General features: G+C 40.7%; 1 protein-coding gene across 5 annotated transcripts in view; it reads right to left on the bottom strand.

The window, feature by feature from the left end:
* The window catches only part of sh2b3 (SH2B adaptor protein 3), a 63,881-nt gene that overhangs the window by 38,817 nt on the left and 3,662 nt on the right, over positions 1 to 21,402 (bottom strand). For 3 of the 5 annotated variants that reach the window (XM_085181145.1, XM_085181144.1, XM_085181148.1), the window contains exon 2: positions 4,209 to 5,342. In XM_085181145.1, coding sequence (XP_085037271.1) covers positions 4,209 to 5,315 — 1,107 coding nt within the window. In that variant the 5' untranslated portion in view covers positions 5,316 to 5,342. The other 2 variants (XM_085181146.1, XM_085181147.1) reach the window with 2 other exon arrangements.

Below are 21,402 nucleotides of genomic sequence, written 5' to 3'. Positions count from 1 at the left end.
GATATTACTTCTGTTTCTCACACATAAAGATATAAATAAAAATGCATGCGTACTTTGCTCATGGATTATTATGTTCTGTGCAGCCAAGATATGTGTGATGTGTGCAGGCGTGCATGCTCACACACTGACACATTGCCTACAGATGTGAAAAACCCCAATTTTCATTCAGTATAGGGAAACTGTACTAATAGCAACCTCAATGCATTCCAGCTTGGTGTGTTTAAATAACTGTTAAGGGCATTAATGCACAAGTTTTTCATGTGTACATTAAATGTGAGAATGCTAGTCCACAGCTCTCCTTCCTTTTAAGGTCATTCTCAGGCCCTTATCTATCTGCCTTCCAAGATCACACACACACACACACACTCACGTACGCACGCACGCACACACATTAAGAGAGCGCGTATTCGGAGCACCAGTGCATTAAAGCAAAATTGCAAACAGCCAGGCAAATCCTGCCAATGTCTTCCCATTCTAAATAAACACGCAAACACGTGCACACATGCACAACTTTGGCTCTGAAATCAACTGAATTACCTCACACACATGGTTAGGGCTGTAAGCGGCTGAGGACTCGAGGGCTGCTAAATATAAAACTCCACAGACACACATACGCCCTCAGACACATGCACATGCATGCAATGTCTCTCTCATGGACCTTTATTTGTGTCTGAATGCACACTTGCACACACCCTAAAGAGACTAAACTCTGCTTACAGTGACCTTATAGATGGCAGGGCCCAGGACAGCATTCGACCTGCTCTGATCACTGGTTTAGGGGCTAAGTGTGCAACTACATGCAGCCTCACAGCTGGCCCCATCTGGAAATATTGCAGGGTTTAATGCCATGAGGCCTTGTGGGGGGAGCTAAGCATGTGGGGAGAGAGAGAGAGAAAAAGAGAAAGAGAAAAAGAAAGAAAGAAATACATCCTGCTGTGCTGCGAAGAGCTTACAGCAACAACTGATGTCATGTTTCCAAGTTACAAGTGCCACTTGGCATTAACAAGTGCTAATTAAGAAGTAATACACCAGTCAGGCACTGCATTTAAACCACTGACAACTTTAGTGAATAAAACTAATCATCTTACATTGAGTCCTATCATCCATCACCACCCACCTACACATCGCGGTAGACCAACCCCCCTGGAAATACACTATACAATACAGAAGGGATAATCCTGGCAACTTATTTACTGGTTGATTAAATGGGAAGAAATACTACTAATAATAAATAATAATAGTTGACTAATCCAAAAGTCAGAAAGCTTGTTGACATGTGTCACTTTCACGTACATTATCAGATTAGTTTGCTATGTGAGGCACTAATGTTTGCAGTGCTAGCAGCAGCAACCTTCTTCTTTCTTTACTTGCAGGTTAACATGAACATGCATGTGCTGAACATGGCTGCCTACTACTCCTCTTCAGTGGTTATATGCCAGTTTACTCTGTTACAGCCAACATATGGATTGCATACAGTTCAAAGTACTGCTGGTTTGAGGGTTGTTATCCATCTAAGTTTCCACCTTGCTTGTTTACATCTACCTGCCACTTGCTGCAGCTACAGTTTGGTTAGTGATGTCATAGACAGTTAATCTGAACTGTACTTTGATAAAACGTAAATAATTTTTGAAGCTATATAAGCATTATTTTTAATTATTTACTAAAAATCTCTACTATATTCAAACCAAAACTGTTCAGACCCCAGACTCCAATCTGACCAACCATCTGTGGGATTATTGTGAACAAGCTCGATCCACTGAGACCCAACCCTGCAGGTATCAGGTCATTTCACAACCCTGACAGGGTCAGAGCTGTTTTACTGGCATTTGGGTAAGTTAACTAATGTTAGATCGTCAGTTTTAATGTCGTGGTTGCTTCGTGTAAGGAGAAAAGTTGTGACTGGCTGCAGAAAACCCCAAGCAAACAGGAAACAGTGTGGGAGGTGTATCTACTCACCAAGGATTAAAAGAAGACATGAATGTTGCAGATTCGTTGATGTAATCGAGTGAAAATGTCACAGCGAGAAAATACTGAGCTATATTTCTGAGCTATAGAAATGCCCTGCATATGTTTGTATATTAATAAAGGGATGAGTAACAATAGTCAATGAAGTACGGACTGATTAAATCTATCTCATATGACTAGCAACTTAATTTCCATTTCTTTAACTAGGTTAAAGGGTAAACCAGTTAGGCTAATCTTTAAAGGGTACCAGTGTGAAACAAATCATCTATGAACTGTGATGACCCTATTGTGCATGGAAAGCATGAGTGAACCTGAAGCTCATGCTCTCCTTTAAACTAAGCTGTGAGTATATGACTAATATCTTTTCAGTTTGTGTTTTCAGTTTGGTTAACAAAAAAGCTTTGCGTTTATCATCAAAACACTCCCTCTAGATGCCACCGAATCACCAGAAGCAAAGGTGAAATGCAAACCGCCAGTAAGACAAGACGGTTTTTTTTGAGGCAAAGCTAAATGTCATCACAGTTTTCGTCTTGTTTTGTCATGTGGCAAACTATTCACTAAAAGGAGCTTCTTAGAGGCAGTAAAAATACCATTTATGCAAACAAAAACAAACACAGGCAGAGAAAAGAGATGATTTGAAGGAGGGGGGGAAACCCCTGCAACTAAACAGCTGGAAACAGGAAATGACTTTGTGCCTTAATGTGTGTGCGCTTGTTTTTGTGTGTGCGTTAACTTAAGAGTATGTGACACTGCTTGGCAAACTTTACCCAGCCCTTTAAAGGCAAATGTGGGTTTCCATCCTATTGACACAAACAGATCTAGTGACCTACCATGCATAGATATGAAACACAAGATGACGAACCTGTCAGTTGTAACATGTCTCAGTGTGAGCAGTTCTGAGAAGAGGTTATTTAAAAAAAAACAAAAAAACAACACATGCACATCTGCAAAAGCGGCAGACACAATCCAGTGAAACTCGGCAAAGCTCTCCTGTACTGAGAACAGCAGCAACAGAAAACGATCAGTGGTTTTCATGAACATCTGCTTGTTGCAATCAAACTAAGCATCAAGAAGATAAATCGTGATGTGTGTAGATCAGTAGACAATATTTTGAATTGACTTCTTCAACATTTCTGAAAATACAATATTTTGTTTACTTTCTTTCTCGCTCAAATCTATAAAGTACTGAGGATGCACTTGTAGTGCATGACTAGTCTCTTTTCATACACAGTTAACAAAAACTGCAGACTAGCATAGCTAAATTCTATTTGTTTGAATATAGGAGGATATGAGGTGACAGGAGAGGTTACACCGTGACTTTTCAGACAAAAAAAACTCTAGTCTGGTGTGCCGAGAAATAAAGTAAATGATTTGCAATCTCCTTTAATTTGCAACATCATGGCATAATTTTATATATTTAGTTGCCTGACAAGCTAAACAGTATTTCTGTAACCTCTTGACTTAAACACTCCTCACACACTTTGATAACTTTTATGTCCAATAGAGACCAAAAGAAAACTATAAATAGTGCGCAACTAAATAATTATTTTACTAACAACTCATACTCTTTTGTCTTTTCCAAATTATAATAAAGGCAGATAAAGATATTCATACTAGCCTGACTAAATAAACTTAAAAAAATTGAGAATAGTGCCATCGGTACCATTCTTACACTTCATGCATGCAAATAGAGGCGAGCAATCAGGCCAGAAGATCATACAAGGGTTTTACAATTCATGATATAAATGATACTTCTTTTACATATTTAGTTTAACTCGTGATCACATGAGTAGTTGTGTACGCATGAGATGGGCTAGGTCGGCGCTAGCTGGTTAGCAGCAGTGGAGCTTTCAAAATAAAATACTTACACATAGCAGCATTAATGATTTAATCTGTATGATTTCTCTGCAGATAATGTGGCAGATAAAGAAAGACCACGGTAAACGATTGTGAGATCACCTAAACCTACATGAAACACCAGTCCACTGATAAGGATGTCAAGACAAATCTTTCTCTATCTTTCTTTGTAAGCAAAAGTCATGAAGCTGTTTCAGATAGAAACCCCAGGAGTCAAATTTTGCACAGAAAGCTATTTAAAAATAAAAATGAATACTTTTCACCTGCTGTGAACTGTTTTCAAAGAAATGCCCACATATTATCATGTGAAACCACAGCTGAGCTGTTAGAGTTTAGTAAATCGCGTGTACGATGAATATAAAGTGTGCAAAAGCTTGTGTTTTTACCTTTGGAGGATCATAGAGCTCCAACTGGTAACTTTCCCCTGCTCCTCTTCCTCCTTGAATGTCTCTGATCCTCCTGACCAGCAGGTGGCAACGCTGCCAGCGGGGCTGTGAGTCTGAAACAGTTTCGTCCACCAGAAAGTACCTCAACTGGCCCTCTTTACAGCAGCCGCTCGCCTCGGATCGCCTCTGCCTTTTACTACGAAACCTATTGAAAGGAGCCATGATCAGCTCCTTCATTCCAGGACGGTGTGAAGCAGCTGTGGGTGTGGCTTCGGAGGAGTGGGAAGAAGAGGATGACACCTCTTCGCTGATGGAGGAAATTGCACCCACTCTGTCACCATTATTTGGAAGATTACTGTTGGTGGTGGTGGGGTTCCTAGGAGTAAGGTCCCGGGATGAGCGCGGACTGGCTTGGGGTGATTTCTTTAAAAGCTTATTTACAGACTTCCGGATTTGGCTGAAAGAGAAATGTGTGACTTCTGAGTTTTCAGGGTTCGAGGTTAAAGAGTCAGAAGAGTACCGTTCAGATACCTGGCGATGATCTGTGCCAGAGATCTCCTCGTTGCTATGGCTATGAATCACCAGTGTCCCGCTGCCAATTGTGCGAGATCCTGAAAGGGAGTTTCCCGCAGCGCATCTCAGTGGCAGCTCCTGCTCCCGGCTCAACACCACCGGCTCCACTTTCGGTGATGCAGTCAGTGGAGCAGCTCCTCCATTTGGTCTGCCAGTCTCCCGATAGTCCTGCACCCGAGGCAAAGCCCGCACTCGAGTGATTACAGGCTGAGGACGAAGGACCACTGGAGACGATGAGGGAGCGCTACCGGAGGCAGCAGAGCTTGTGTTCTGACCCAGTGGCGTGCCGTCTTTGTCGACCTCGCAGCAGAAGTGTTGCTGGAAGAGGTCAGTAAATTGCTTTGAAAAGGTCTCTGGTGGAAGCACGTCATGGTGTGGTCGCTCTCTTGCAAAACTCCGGTAGTGCCGGGCCAGCTCCTGGGCTGCAGCGATGGCATGCAGCTCGCAGAATTCCGTCCAGCCTTTTTGGGCAACTGCCACACCTTGGCCTGCTGCTGTTGTGGTGTTGGCTGGATGGATAGTGTTACCATTCATTGCAGTAACCAGAGTGGATGAGAATCACTGCAGAACAGAAAAAGAAGTAGGGTAAGAGAAATGAATGGATGAAGCATGGAAGAAAAGAACGAAAAAAGCCAGAGGAGCAAATAACGAGAGCAATATATAGGAATGCAATTAGATCAGGATAATGTGGAGGGTTGTGCAAGACATGCAGCACTAAACATGGGAAATGGCACAACAGTTACAGCACATTTTGAATTGCTTCAAAGTTTAAAAACAGTTCAAACACTAAAAAGGACCTTCAAAACTCTGATTTCATCTGCGCTTGATCTGTAACCGCACAAATTGGATTACATGGGCCTGCAAAAAATCTCTGGCAATCAACCAGAGTATCCTAGAGTATCTCAACACAGGGCCACGGTTCACTCAAAGGACAATCGGTTACCATTCAGTTAATGGGAGAAAATGCAGCGAGTGTACACATTTTAAGTAAATTTCAGGAAATTGTTTCCTACAGCAGAGGCGAGCAGAGAGAAAGGAGAAACAGCGTTCTAACCTCTACTGATATGGATGATGGCAACTCAAGTATTTTATGAATGGAAACAGTAATTAGTCAGTCAGACAGAAGGTGAATGAGGCCCTGACTGAGGAAGTACAGTTAGAAAATCTCTCAATCAGCCACGCTGCCTGTATTTTCATCCGTGTGTTTGTGTACTTACACGTGACCTATTTTAATGGTCCTTCTGTTTTTTCCCCCCAGTGTATCACTCATGTTTTAAAACACGATACACAAACAACATGATTATTCATTAACTTAACAAACATCATAAGTGTAGTAAAAACAAAAGTGTTTATTTATTTATTTATTATACTTAAAGGGGATTTCTTTAAGTACAATTAACACGAAAAATAAATAAATCAGTGGCGTTGGTGGAGGGGGACAGGCTCATCCGGTAGAGAGCGAGGCCCATATTAATAAGCGTTTTTGACCCTATAACCTGTCTCGCAAGGGTAACCACTTCTGCCGGCTAGCCTCCACCACAACATCTGCAGGTGTGGGTGGGGGGGGCAACAAGGGGCCCAGGCAGAAGCTGACTTAATAGACAGAAAGTCGTAGCAGTCAACCAAAGGGCATTTCAGTCATATGCTACCGAAACCAGGTTTGGTGAGAGACTCTCAAAGATATGGAGAGAAAAACAGCTGCAGACAACATCTAATAAACTTCCTGAAAGATTTTAAGAGTTTTTAGCTTCTGTTGGACAGCTCTTGTTGACCAAAGCCGCGCTTCATAATCTTTGCTCAAACTGAAGTAAACACCGACTGCGTTTGGACTTAATGAATGTGGCAAAATCTTAAAATTTTAAACTGATTAATCATCCAGCCTTAAACATTCACACACGCAACCTCATTTTATGAGTGAGACGGTAAAGATGTGACATGTGGTAATATACTGCACTGAACTTGATGTGTTCGGGTTGCCTTGGAAGGCTTGGCCTCCTACAGTAGGGCTCTGCTACTTTTTTTGCGTGCACTGTTTCACTTCCTTGCTTCTGTTAATGCACAGTGCTTCAGTGTTTGCTGATTAGTCTAATCCCACAAGGCTTTCTCTGTTTAAACTTGTGGCTTTTCTTATAATAATCAGTAAATTGAAACTATCAAAAGCCGTCTACCATTTTACTCATCAGGGCCCACAAATACATTATCAACTGTAGGTACTGCATCATTCGTGCACCGAATACAGCTTCTCTGTACAGTGCACACGTGTTTCAACCTGTCCACCACCGTTAAAAAACTAGTACTGTTGTAATTTAAAAGAACTGTGTGGTTAACAGCTTTAACCACACAGTTCATCAGAATAAAGGAAGGATGTATTCCTAAGTATTCAACAAGCCCTTCTCTTTTCTTTCTTTTTAAACGCCCATTTGCTGTGTGTGTGTGTGTGTGTGTGTGTGTGTGTGTGTGTGTGTGTGTGTGTGTGTGTGTGTGTGTTTATCCTTTTTTGACCTTGAGTATACTAAACAAATAGGCATAGGGGATCAGGGAGAACACACTTTTGGGCATGTAGCATAAGGATGACATAAAAGTGTGTTGACTTGGAAGTGAGTAGCCCAGGCATGACTGGGTTTTATTCTAGTTTTGAGAGACCCCAAAATGGTAGCTGGAATAACTGGACACGACTTCTGTTCAGGTATAGCAAGATTCAAGTGACGTTTAGAGACAGCCAATGATGGCAATGAAAGAGTCACATTTTTGGTAGAATAAAGAAGCAGAATTGGGTCTTCTGGAAATGAAAGAAGACAAATATGACTGAACATTTAGATAAAGTCCTAAAACGCTGACATATTAAATTCTGAAGCAGACAGGAAGAGCCATAGATAGGATATTTTAAAAAAAAGAAGAAAAAAAAAAGGATGTAGCTACTGTAATATCAGCTGTGTGGACTTTTGGAGCACCCATTTTGGTACTTTGTGCGTGTTCATCTTAAGTTTTTGTTTTGATCCAGACGTGGCCATATTGGAACAAGAAGGCAGGGCTGTGGCATTATCACCTGGTGCTGGTGCAAGCTTACTTAGTCAGGTGTTAACTAAAACAGAATGTTTCCTGACTCCATCGAATGGACAGAAGACGCCTACAATGATGCCGAACTTTAAGTCTTAATACGATTTAGCCAGGAAACAGGAAAAAAGAAACTTCTGAAGGGGGAAAAACATCTGTAGAGACCATAACTGATTTTTGTACTAAACTGTCAAAATGTTTTATTTCTGCACTAAATGTGGGCATTTTACCACGAGAGTCTATGGCGACTGATTCACTTTTGGCACCTCCTTCAAATAGCCATTAGTTGCCATCTGCAGTTCTTGGCACTTCTACATTGGCTTAATTTTATAACTGGAAGTTTGTGCTTGGATATAAGACACTCAAACCCACCACTGGAAGAAATACAGCCACATACACAGACATACATACAGAGGTGAATTTAAGCTTCATCTTAAAACTGCCACTTTGCATGTGTAAACACTGCAGACACATGGTGTAACTAACAGACTGTAACTGGGATACAACAACTAGTCAGATTTCTTCTTATGTGTTGCACAGTAAAGCGGTGAACACAAGTAGAATATTCACCATAACACAAACCAAAAGCAACACCTCAAGGTGCTTTTAGCAAAGAAGTCAACATGCATTATATATAAGCTGCTTCTTTTTCTGCCCTGCATGTCTTTCCATAATAAAGTGTTGAGCAACAGCTGAACAGTTAGATTATAAGACGTAAACTGCAGTATCATTAACAGGAGTTTAACCTTCTAACTTCAACATGTGCCTACAGTACATACCATCTTTCTCCAGTGCTGCAGAGAAGAGTCTAATCGGCATACAGGAAGTGTGAGAGTGCTTTTGCATATGGGTGCGTGTGGGCTGTTGTGTCTCTGTGTCTGGTGGGGGGGGGGGGGGGGGGGGGTTGTCACAGACTGTGGTCCAACAGATCACAGACAACCACAAGAAACAGGGGGTGGGGGGTCGCGCTGTGGTCGGGCCAAAACATGGAGCAACGTGTCTTGTTATCTAATTTCTCTCCGTGTCCTGAGCAACAACCTTCTGAGATGAAGACTTGTAAAAGTCGTGAGGTCACATCTTAAAATAAGCGTGCCGTTTTTTCATTAGCACCATCAAACATATCAAGGGGACACGTACGTCAATGAGGCAGTGAAAAGTTGGCATCGTGAAATATTGCGTCACTAAAGTTCCTGGATGTGTCCTGTCACAACAACTAATTCCCTTCCTGTACTTTTTCAGAGCATGCTCAGTGCATGCCTCACTTTGCCCCTTCAGCTGGCCTCCCAGAAGCTTGGTTCTATCTGCCTGGCCAGCCCAGCGATGACTCAGCACTGCCTAGAGAACATACACACACACATGCACACAAAAACACAGACACACACTTCCTCTCGCCGTATCCATTGGGGTCTTGGCCGCCTCCGTTCCCAGGGTTTTCCCTTTCTTTTCATCCTCTCTGTCCTCTGAGGATCTCCAGATGTGTTTGGACTCAAACTTCCTTTACTTTTTACCTTGACGAAGAGCCATATTCAAACTGTGAGGGGAAACAAAAAGGCTAACACAGTGTTTGTGTCTCCTTTCTCTGTTCTTATCCGGGACCTCTAACCTCAGCTCAGTGTTTTGTTATTGTATTATTGCTTTCCTAGACAGCATTCGGCAGGAGACGGCAGAAAAAAAAGCCAATCCAAACACCCGAAATTGCAACTGGAAAACATTTGTGCACTCCTGCCTTTTTTCCTTCCTCACCTTACTCATCACTCCCTCAAGCTCCTTCTCCTCCCCTACAATGCCCGCATTCTTCTTCTGCGAAGCACACGCATGCTCGCAATGGCACACTGATTGCTTTCTTCGTCTCTCTCGTGGGCTTTACAGAAATATGGCACCGCTTTTTTCTCCCCCATCGACACCACAAAACAACCTGAGGAACTGCTGCACTGTGTCGAGATCAACGTCAGTTTTTTTGGGCAAGAAGAAAAAAAGAGAAAAATGATCTAACCAAACAAATGCTACTGTGAAACTACTGATGCAGCAAGTCAACCACTGCTGTTTAAAAGAGCAAACAGGTAGTGACGCATACCACACAAGTCTTTAATGGACAAATGGCAAAATGTCAAACAAGTGTCAAAACGCAGCAGCTAGTCACACTTGCTGACATTTAGACAAATATAAAACAATCTTTTCTGAGCATGTGACATGAGGCAAAGTCCTTGTAGAAGCAAGCCTAACTGCTCAGCAGCCATCTTGAATCACCTCCACAATAACTTAGGCAGTAATTATCTATTATCTAAATTAGCTTGTAGTTGGTCAGTGAATATAAAAACTGTATCCTGACCTTGTCCTATAAAGTTAACCCCACACCAGGTCAGGTTGCGAGACACCACAATGAGTCACACAGCTCTCATCTATCCCTAATACTCATGATGTACACGCTCCAGAAGTGGACATAAAAGAGTCTGATTTTAATCAAGACGGAAGGAAACAGGATGTTTGAAACACAGACATGAATCGATCTTGTTAGCGTGAGTAACCTCATGACTCAGGACTTACTGGGGAAATTCATGTGTTATATTGCGGCATTTTATTCCCACTAAATGGAAGTGCTAGCAGTATGATTTACAGTAAACAGCGTCCTGGATGTGGTCTGCAGGGAACAGAGACAACATGATCTTTTGCTCAATATTTTTTTGTTTGCACAAACATTAACACCACATGGCTCCTCTCAAAAAGAAAAGAAAAAGCTTTTTTTGGAGCAAAACCAAGAAAATAAAATCTCCCAAGACCGCGGCTTATATAACACTACAACTCATAGATAATAATCTATGCTGCTGGTGGATGTAGACTGCTATTTATATCTCACAGGCCTGGTATCAGCTCTCACACACCACTGAGTTACCCTGTTGTCCCCATTAGGGAACAGCTCGTTTGATGCAACGGACACACACATCCATGAAAGTGTTGAAGTGACCTGAGTTTTCAGGTCATGCATTCAAATTAGGAGGTAGGGGTCTGGTTTGAGAGTGCTGCAGCACCTCTAATGGCCACTAGATGCTGGATGCATAACCGAAATGCAGACTGGGTGGGAAAATGTTACAAGTCTGACAAGTGCTAAACTACCTCGTAAAATAAGATTTTAAAGGGTTTTAAAAACAAGTTTACTTAACCAATAAACTGATTTCGAGGCTCCTGTGAGTTCGTATAAGGGAGAATTTTTGAGTCCCGCTGCCAACCGAAGCTGAAATGTTTTGTCACCCGAGTCACGGGTGACAATGCAAAACATTTGATGTTGGTAAACATGAAATAGTATAATTATCTAATTTATGTTCTTAAATTTTACTTAATGCCTTTGAGTTTTAAGTGGTTTAACTCAGGTTTGCCAATGTGAAATTATCAGACCTTGCATACTGAAAAATGACAGTATTGGAAGATCCTAACACCGACAAGATGACTATATGCCAATGAAACAGTATCAATTTAATTTTGGCAGATTCTGTACATCTCGGAGTTGTTGGGTTTTTTCATGCTAAAAGTACTCAGCACTCCTGACAATACTCAGCTCAGAGTCCTTGATAGTACCAAAGAGGCACAGCCTCAGCAGCTCTGACACTTTGGTTGCTGAACAGGTGCAGGCATAAATACTCAGAGAGCAGCAGCATTAACTTGTCCTTCATTGCTGTTCCACACTTGTTGTGACATTCGGTCAGTGTGTTGCTCGACCGTCTTTCCACTGTTACTGGACAGCTGGTTAAGCTAGGAAGCGTGGAAAAGATGACTAGCACCTTGTTACGTTGCTACAGCTGTTTTTGCCACTGTAAACAACCGGAAAAAGCACGCCAGACTTTAAAAAAAATAAATAGACGAGACTTTGCAGATTTATGGAGATTACATTTGGATGTTTCAAAGCATACCATTTTTCATAATGTAGTCTTCTTTTCCAGCTACTAAACTACCATTAAACTGGTCCAGGAAGGCTATTGGTGTTGCACTTTTCTCCTTATGAAAGTAAGGGGTCAGCAACCTCCAGTCACTAAAGGAAATATATGTATTCCCCAACAGGTGGCTGTTTCTAGTTGAAACTGGTCACAAAGAGGATGCTATACCAACCTCAATGTGATAGTTTTGGCTGCAGATTTCTACAGTCGCCCATAGTTTGCATGGAAGATGCCAACTTGATCCAAGTTTGATTTTGAAGACAACCGGTCTTGTTTTCAATTTACATCACACTCCTCACAGTTTTAACATCACTTGGCAAAGATGTTCGCAAACAAGTCAGCATCTTCCATGCAAACTATGGACACCCACAACAATCTTCTGGCAAGCAGCTTGGTTTCAAGCAGGTTTTCAGCGCAGTACCACACAGGCAGCAATCACCAGCAATCACTTGCCATTCAACTGAGGAATACACATTTTCCAGAGTGACCTGTGGTTTTCAGGGGATCACCAGTCATTAGGCATGTGTGGCCGGGGCTTGTCAAAATCTATAGTCATGTAAACAATATCGCCTAAATAATCAACTAGCCAACTCTATGATTACAGCTCTACTAATCAGCAAATCATTTTAAAATAAAAAATGTTTACAAAAAATTCCAAATTCACTGAATTCACAGTGGAAATCAAGCGAACTTTCCCTAAAGAGCAAGCTGTGAAGAAATTGTAAACTATAAGAATAAAAAGATAAATATGAGAAACTAATGATAGCAGAAGTGGAATTGAACTCCTTTTTGCACAAAGACAGGAAGAAGATGCAACCACAGGCGCAATAAACATTAGTTACTACTTGACTGCTACACATCAGCTCCTACACTGCACTCCCGCCAGACCCTCCAGACATGACATCACAGACACTACCTCCATGTTTTTTCAGACACACTTAAACATGAATAGATATCAGATTGTTGGGCGATGAGCTAAACTGTTTGCTCTTGCTCTAAAACACACAAACATACAGATGTGTGAGCAACTGGTCTGGGAATGTGTGTACATGTACACCTCTATGTGCTGATTAGTTGTACATTATTGCAAAAAATAGGATGCAGTCCTAACTGTCACGCTCATTAAGTAAAATGCAATTTACAGCAAACCACATCCGTCCGACCTTTATATAGCCCGAGCCTTATTACCGAGATCAGCCGGATCCAATCTATTGCTTATGACTCAATTAATATGCATGGCATAGAGGCTCACAGAGACATCAAACACTCGGCGTTTCCTGTAAAAACTGCAGTGGAAAATTTATATAAATCACACACACAAAAACCTAAAGCCAAAAAAAAATAACACAGCAACATGTTATGTCCAAGGAACTCGGGTCAAAAACAGATTTTATTACCTCTGAATTTTCACTCCCTGAATCATTGAATGAATCACAGAGATACGGATAAACTTATGAAGCAGGGGCACAGTAAGTGATTGTAAGAGGGGGGAGAAGGCAATAAAGCAGTGAGAAAAGGAAGAGGAGGAGGAACAACAGTCACAAGGACAGAGAGAAAGACAGATGGGCGGATAATGAGAGGCCAGGCAGGAAGTGAGAATAACAAGCAGGAGAAAGCTGAGAGGAGAGGAGACGGCGCCAGGTTTGTGGATGAAGGTCCAGGTGGCAGAGCACAAGAGGAAAGGAGACCAAAGGATCACTGCTCTGCTCTGCCTGGGCAGCAATCACAGCAACAGGAAGCCCTGCCCTGGCAAGCAGCAAACAGTGCACACACGCAAAGACACCGTGCATGTACACACACATGCACACCAATGTGCTGCCTTACGTGGGGAGAGAACTAGAATATCAAGTACAAGTGCTGTTACTTAAAATATTTAACTGTGAGCATGATGAATACACATTTGTGGTGAAAGCTGCAAGTGAAAAAAAAACAAGTGGTTCTGGGAACTTTTCTGCTTTCGTATTTTAAGGCTAAATCGCATATTTAAGAATAACCTCTAAATTATTTTATAAATGTTCGATTTATCTACTCTGATACATACACCACACTGATTATTTAATAATGACCTAATATGTTAAATTTAAAGGTACAGTGTGTAAAATCTCACCACTAGATGTCAGTAGATTGCAGACTGCCATCGACTGAATTCTGTTTTGTTATTGATCCTGTTTTTGCCGCTATTAGCAACACCAGTCTTTGGAATTAGGGGTGAGTTTTGATTATCGATTTATCGATTAAAATCGATTCTAGCTTGGATAACGTGATATCGATTCATTAAAATCCTGAATCAATTTTTTAATATAAATTTATTTTGCCCGAAACGCCAGAATCTCAGGTTAAACCTCACAAAATCCACAACCACCAAACAGCTAAAACAGTAAATGAGAGCAGGTACGCGGATTCTTCACAAAGACGTAAACACAAAGCGCGGACCCGCCGACAGATCAGAATCAGCTAAATGTCGCCTTTCTCACCCGATGGCACGGACACGGTCGGGGCTGAAAGCCGACAGCTCGCTGATTCTGATGTTTCGACGGGTCCGCGCTTTGTGTTTATGTCCTTTTTGCGCTGATTCTGAAGCTGCAAGTTTGATCTCTCTCCAAACAATATTGACTGAAAACGCTTACCTGTCTCTAATAAACCCTCTGTAACTTTGCTCTGCTTCACTTCAGCAGCATCAGGTAATGTTCATATGTTGATTAACGGTCTTCTGTTTTTGATCTACTGCAGAATTTTTTTTATAAAATCCCAGGCCTGGAAAATTGCCTTCATGTTTTTCTGTGTTTTATCCTCAGTTACTTTGACACAAAGGCATCTGCTGTGATGTTTACACCTTTGATAAAGTCTCACAAGTGTCAGCCTTCTTTTTATAGATATAAAAATATAGAAATGTACTGATGCATGATCTGAATTATAATATTTCTGACTGTCTGAGGCAAAATTTCCCCAATTCAAATCAAATCGAATCAAATCGAATCGAATTGAATCAAATCGTGGATCGAATTGATTCTGGATCTTGTGAATCGGAATTGAATCGATTCTAGAAATCAGTGACGACACCCAGCCCTATTTGGAATGGAGCTAAGGTCATTGGACTTGGACACTTAGCGAATAAACTGTCATATAATATGAGAATATAATCAATCTATTTATCAAAGGGAAAGTGTCATTTTTAGGACACCTAAGCCTAACATTAGCCAGCATAATGTTAGCTTATAACCATCTGTTAATGATCCGTTGTGAGCCAACTCCTGAGAAGGAGAATAACAAAAAATAACTATCAAAAAATAACTAGGTATGCTTACGCACGTTTTCGTCTCTTCGCCACTACATAATGTATTTTAATAATTATAATTCCCCAAAACAGCTCCTCAGATAACCTAAAGAGTATGAAATATATGATGTATAAAAAGCATCCCACTAAACTCTGTGTTAATGAGCATTTACTTCTTAGCCATTACAAACTCCTGCACAACCCTACAAGTTTTAAAGAAGTTTAAAAACAACAGCTAAGTTGTGATTTCAGCTATAGGGTATTTCTAACTTAGACTAAGAGGGTGGATGATATGCGAAAGTGGCTAATGCTAATTTGGCATATGATCTTCTTTTCAGAGAAATGCCACAGACAGTGTCATTAAATAAATATATAATTAAGTGCAATTCAAGCATCCTCTCTCCACAAGAACAAAGCAAAACCGAGATCATTTGTGACACAGCTAAGGTTCATCATAGCCTGCACGATGCACCTTGGAAGTGCAAATTTATGCACTGGACCTTCAGCTTAGAGTTGCAGGGGTTTTTTTTTATCCACATGCATAAAAAAATTATATGATCACATCAGCTAAGCTAAAACTGTTGAGAGAAAAACTGTAAGTCAGATCATAATTCAGCACCAACAGCTTGTGACATGATCATTGGTCAGATATACGAGAGCACACAAAAAGCCAAATTAGCTACAAAATGTTCCCGCTGAAGAACAGCTGGTAATTTTAGCTCTTATCAACATTATATTAATGGGAGGAAATGGGTCAGCTTTTATCGGCTTCTGAGATAAAAATAAACCGAGTCACAATATGAAACTGAAAAGATGTGAAATCGCTAATTGTTTTTTTTGCCATCACTCCACTGAGACACGTCGTCACTAGTGTTCTTAGTATTATGATTACTTATTTTTGCTATGTTTTAACACTGTTGCTATAGATGGGAGAGTGAGAACGGCGAGAATAAATGGGTCATTACAATCCCATTTTAAGCAGCAGCAATCACGTTAGCAGCCTGATACAGAAACTAGCTTATTTCTCCTTAATAACTGTAGAGTGGATGAATAAAACCATTTTGACTGCCTTGATTGACAAGTATACCAACAGAGACCATTATAACCAGTAGCAGTCTACTAATTAGTCTTCATTCAAATCCTCTCAACCTGTGCTGCTGGTGCCTTTTTGAGCATATTAAGTTAATTTTGTTTTAGAACATGTGGGCACCACTGTGTGAAAGTTCAATTTTAAATTTCATCTATCTTTTTTTAGTACTATCAGATTTTAGATACAACTAACCAAGTTTTCTACTGTTAGCTGTTAAGTTAGTGACAAGACAAACTGGCAGTGACCAATAACCTAAACTAAATACTTTAAAACAAGGAATCAAGAAATTAATGGGCACTGCTTCAGTGGCTGCCTCCATCCAGTCTTTGTTAATGTTTGTTTATAATGGAGCACTGTAACGAAAAATAATTTCCCCTAGGGGTCAATAAAGTATTCGGATTCTGATCTTTTATGTACAGTCTACGATATGAACTAACAAATTTATACTTTCATAACTTCTCTAGTTTGGTCGGTAAACTAAGAAAAAATATCGCCGTGCCTGTGAAGAGGCTGCTTCATGGCTGTAAGTGTACATAAAGTTAATAAATGTCCCACCAAGTTTGATCAACAACATCCATAAAAAACAAAAAAACAGAAAACCGACATGAATAAAAATCCACATACCACTACTATCCAAGTCTGTTTTCAAGAGAAAAGGGTCCAGGAATTCGCTCTAATACAGCCACCATTCAATATTGTTTTGACAAGCACAACTGCCTGCTGTACTGATAGGCAACATACCAGTTAACACAAACCGACACCATGTGACCTTTTTTCCATTCCTTTCACTTCATGTTTTATACTTGAATGCAACAAGCTGCTCTGCATCACGCCAAAGTGGCACGGCCTGACATCAGCTACCCGCAACGAGCTGCGTTGAGGCCGATTGATCAGGTGCATAAAAGCAGAGGCTGACGTGAAAAAGACATAGGCTTATGTCTATGTCTTTTGACATAGCCTATGTCTATGACATAGGCTGAGGCTTACTGTTCCTGTTTGTGTGAAGTGAGATGTGAAAGAGCTTTGATAATACATAGAGCAGAAAGCGAGACGCACACAGCTTACATAATTGAAGAACATATTGTAAAGGAGGAAGTAGCGCTGAAACATGAGATAACTTTGGGCTTAACTTCCCATAGCCCGAGGAAAGCATCAGCTGATTCAAAGGTATAACACGAGGCACTAGGCACAGCCAGAGACCAGTGGTGTTGTTATACAAGGTTTAATCTGGATATCACAAAGACATGGATAAGCTTTGGCTCTGTAATCCTTGTTCCAAACGCTAACTTGTTGTTCTGTGAGAATGAGCAGGAAACCTTTTGTCTAACACATGTAAAAGGAAAACAATTCGGATGTAGCCACATTACTCACAAAGAAGCTACAGAGTAAGAGCAGGGGTGTAACAATACTGAAACTGAGACTGAAATCACACTACAAAGATCTGCAAATCTGGACTTGCCATGCCATAAGATTGAAAGTGTTAAAATATTCCTATATTAGAAAATATGTTGACCAGCCATCTATCCCACATGGTGATAGAAGTCCTTCAAGTTTCCCGAAAATGCACTTTTTCAGGTTTTCTTCATTGAATTATCAGAAATAAGGTCAAACATCCTGGATTGCCAGTGCTTGTTTCTTTTATTTTGTATCATCATCATCATCATCATCATCATCATCATCATCATCAAATTGGTGCAGTTTTTATATCTCAACAGACAGATGCTTAAATTTATGCTCAAAAATTAGATTTTGGCTTTAAATTCTGAAAACTTGTTTCTTCAGACCTGAAGATTTCTTTATTGGTGTGTTTTAAATTTATGTCCGTATAAAGACTCAAAAATGCTGAAAAAATAGGAATGATTAAAGAGCACTAAATGTAAACCCAACTCCATGTGCTTCAGTGTTGGCCAGTACATCGGATGTACTGATATACTCTTTATAATGTCAAGCGCGATATGAATTTTTCAAATACCACTACAGTGCTGAACAGATAACATACCCACTGTGGCTTTCAAGTGGTTTAAATGTACTTACTAGAGGCCACAAGAAATGGTGATGGGGCCTAGAATAAACTGTTCAGTCTTCCAAAAGCTAAAATACTTCACACTGATGCTCCAGGAGAATCAGAAGGAAATATTTTGTAAAAAAAAAAAAAAAATCTCCACGTTAAATGTGGAGTGAAAGCAGGGGGTGTAACAGTTGTGAAACCGAGACCAAAATCAGTCAAACGTCTGCCCGTGTGGAGTCTGCTTTAATCGTACTAGTCGCAAATGAGGAGTTTAGTTTTTTATCTGTGACCCAATCAGAAATCACATGATCAGACCTCTGGCAAAAATAATTTTTATCAGTCTTCTTTTTAAAGAAAAAAACTAACAAAACCTAAAGCTGTAATCTAAAACCGCTGTTTCTGAGAATTGTTACACCAAATCAGACCTTTACCGGACCTGATTGTAATGAAGTCTTTGCCTGTAACACAGACCTCCTTGTGGGTTGTGTTTTGTCAGCTTTGAGGCCTGTACTGTCTGTGATGCCTGTCATTTGCTGCTGACTTCATTCCCTCCTCACATGTCAAATCCACACAATCAAAGCAAAGTCATAACTTGCCTCTCTCTTTTCTCTTTTTTCTTTTGCCTGTTGCTACACGAGCCCTATAGTTTAGTATTTCCTTCACATGCCAGGGTCAGGATAATGACAGACTGCAGATTGTGTAAAGATGTTTTGTATTAGTCATTGGTAGGATGTCGGACAGCTGGAAGGATGTGTATTAGTCAGGATACATAATATCATCATATTAACTGTTTCATTTAAGCTAAAACCCCAGTTTTGTTTTCCAGTGCTCAACGTGGATTACTCCTGCACACAGTCTGAATTCCTTCTTATCATCATAGACCCAGCCTTTGCTTTTCCTACTTTCCCAACCTGCCTCCCTGTCTCAGTTCCCACCACAGGAAATAGGCAGAAAGTGGCTGGACTTTATTTCTGTGTCTTAAGAATAGCAGCATTGTGTTATTGTTGTTGGAATGCAGAGGCCTGAGCCTTCCCCCCCCCCCCCCCCCCTTAAGTAATAGCAATTTGCCCATATGTAGTGTATAGCAAGAAACAGTGTAACCAGTACAAAAGACAAGTCTTGACCACTGTTTTTATCCCCTCTTGACTTCTCCAGCTCTGTGATGCAGACTAATGCAAACATAGAGAAGAGAACAAGAGAATATCCACTACTGATGTGTCACAAATCTGTTGCATTTCTGCGTCATCACAGGATAAATGATACACTCCTGACTTTTAATATTTAATTATTATTTTCCCTAAAGCTACACAAATGAGTCACAATATCAAAAAACACTGACAGGTGGGTTGATCATCTTGTTACAAAGCAATGTTCTGCTGACATTCATATGGATATTACTTTTGACACTCAGCTCCAGAACCAAAACTGCCAATCAATAAATAAACAGATGTATGAATAATTACAAAGACCAGTGGCCAGACTCACTCACAACAAAAATGGCTGCCTGCAATCCAAACAGATCACTAAAGAACTGAGGGCCCTACTCGCACAGGTCTGAAAACCGAGCCAAAACTTTACCTCTGACCTTTTGGGTACAAAATATCCCCACATTATCAAGAGATATTAAAATTTTGGTCTAATTAGCTAAGAAATTGTTGGCCAAGAACAAATGAGAATGCTTTTTTTTTTACCGTTAAACACAAAAATCAGTTCACTGTTGAATTTAAAACAGCTTCTCAGCTCGACTGTCACCAAAAGCTCGAGCTCAACTTCTTACTGGAAGGGAAGGGAACAAAAGCTTAGTTTCGGAAAAGCTGATGACACAATCCTTGACTCAGCTACTCACCACTAAAACTGAGTCAAATCAAAACAATTCAGTCGATTCAAACATTCACGACTCAAAACTCCAGATGCATGTCTGTCTGAAATCCACAAGCACTTTATGAATGAGTCACATGACTGTTCTGATTCACTTTGCCAATATTTAAGAGGTGCAATACTCTATCACTGTGTTGAGTTGTTGTCGGGATTTGGCTGAGACATAATTGACTCCATCATTCACTCAGATCAGCAGTGAATCATCTGCAGGCATCTGACTTCCCGGAAGGCTAATTCAGGAGTCTAAACCTTTCTACGTCGGGGCTTATAAGGAGCCAACAGAGTTTCTGTGTTAGGCCTTACAAAGTGCCTCTTTTTGGCACAAAGACATTTCCCAAGAATCCTGTTTTTCTGCACTGATAGCAAATTCTGTGCTTGTGATGGGACTTGCTGCAAACTGGACATTTTGTATGAGAAATGCAATCCTACTTTCACTTCAGCTGAGACACGACTCGTATTTCTGCTAAATAGAAAAACACAGCTATGTCTGACATGCAAGGGCAGAAAATTCTCACATTTGCAATGCTACAACCATGAAGTACTTAGCATTTTTGTAAAAAAATGAAACAACAACAAAAGAATAGCACAGTTTAAATGCAGCGACCAACTCCAGCTCTGCACCACGCAGCCAAGGAATCTGGAAAAACTTGTCATGATGGGCAGTGTTTCTTTGGACAACTTGAAAACAAAACAAACTCTTGACCCCATCATGCACCTTCACTGTGTGCAACCACCCACACACACATATCCATCAATGTCCAGCAAATGCTGAGCCTACAAGCGCACACATGCTTTTAAGTGAGATCCTTATGCTGCTGCAGCTAAATCAAGACTATAATCAACATTCTTCCAACAAGAACAAGGGTGCATTGGAGTAAAACACACACCCACAGACACCCACACACACACATACTCTCTAATTATTGCTGTTTTGGAAAAAACACAGGCACGCATGCGTATCCCCTCTCTAACACTTGCACAAACGTGTTCACACACAGGCAAGTACTTAACCCTAGTGAACGCCTTATATGTATATGTTTGTGTGTGTCTGTGGTGAGAATCCACAGTTAAAGCTGAAATTTTAGGCTTCAGATGCCAAAAGCTGTGCAAGTCATATCACATAAACACACACCAACAGCTCAATAATGTCCGGGTTATGACCAGAAAATAGCCTTCTTTCCTTCCCCTTTTTTTGGTCCTAATTTGTTTCTTCTTTATTTCTCAGTCAACTCCCAGCTCCCTGCCAAATTATCTCCCATGGCTTTCCTCTCTCTTTTGCCGCCTCCTCCCTCCTCCCTCTTCCCCATAGGGCCACTGTGGGTCAGACCTCTCTCGTGGTCTCATCAGTGGATTTCTTAGAACCCCTGGGGGAAGCGGAAAAGCTGACTCTG

Source organism: Neolamprologus multifasciatus, chromosome 12, assembly GCF_963576455.1.
Source record: "Neolamprologus multifasciatus chromosome 12, fNeoMul1.2, whole genome shotgun sequence".
Lineage (NCBI taxonomy): Eukaryota > Metazoa > Chordata > Actinopteri > Cichliformes > Cichlidae > Neolamprologus > Neolamprologus multifasciatus.
This window is presented reverse-complemented; position numbering and strand designations above follow the sequence as displayed.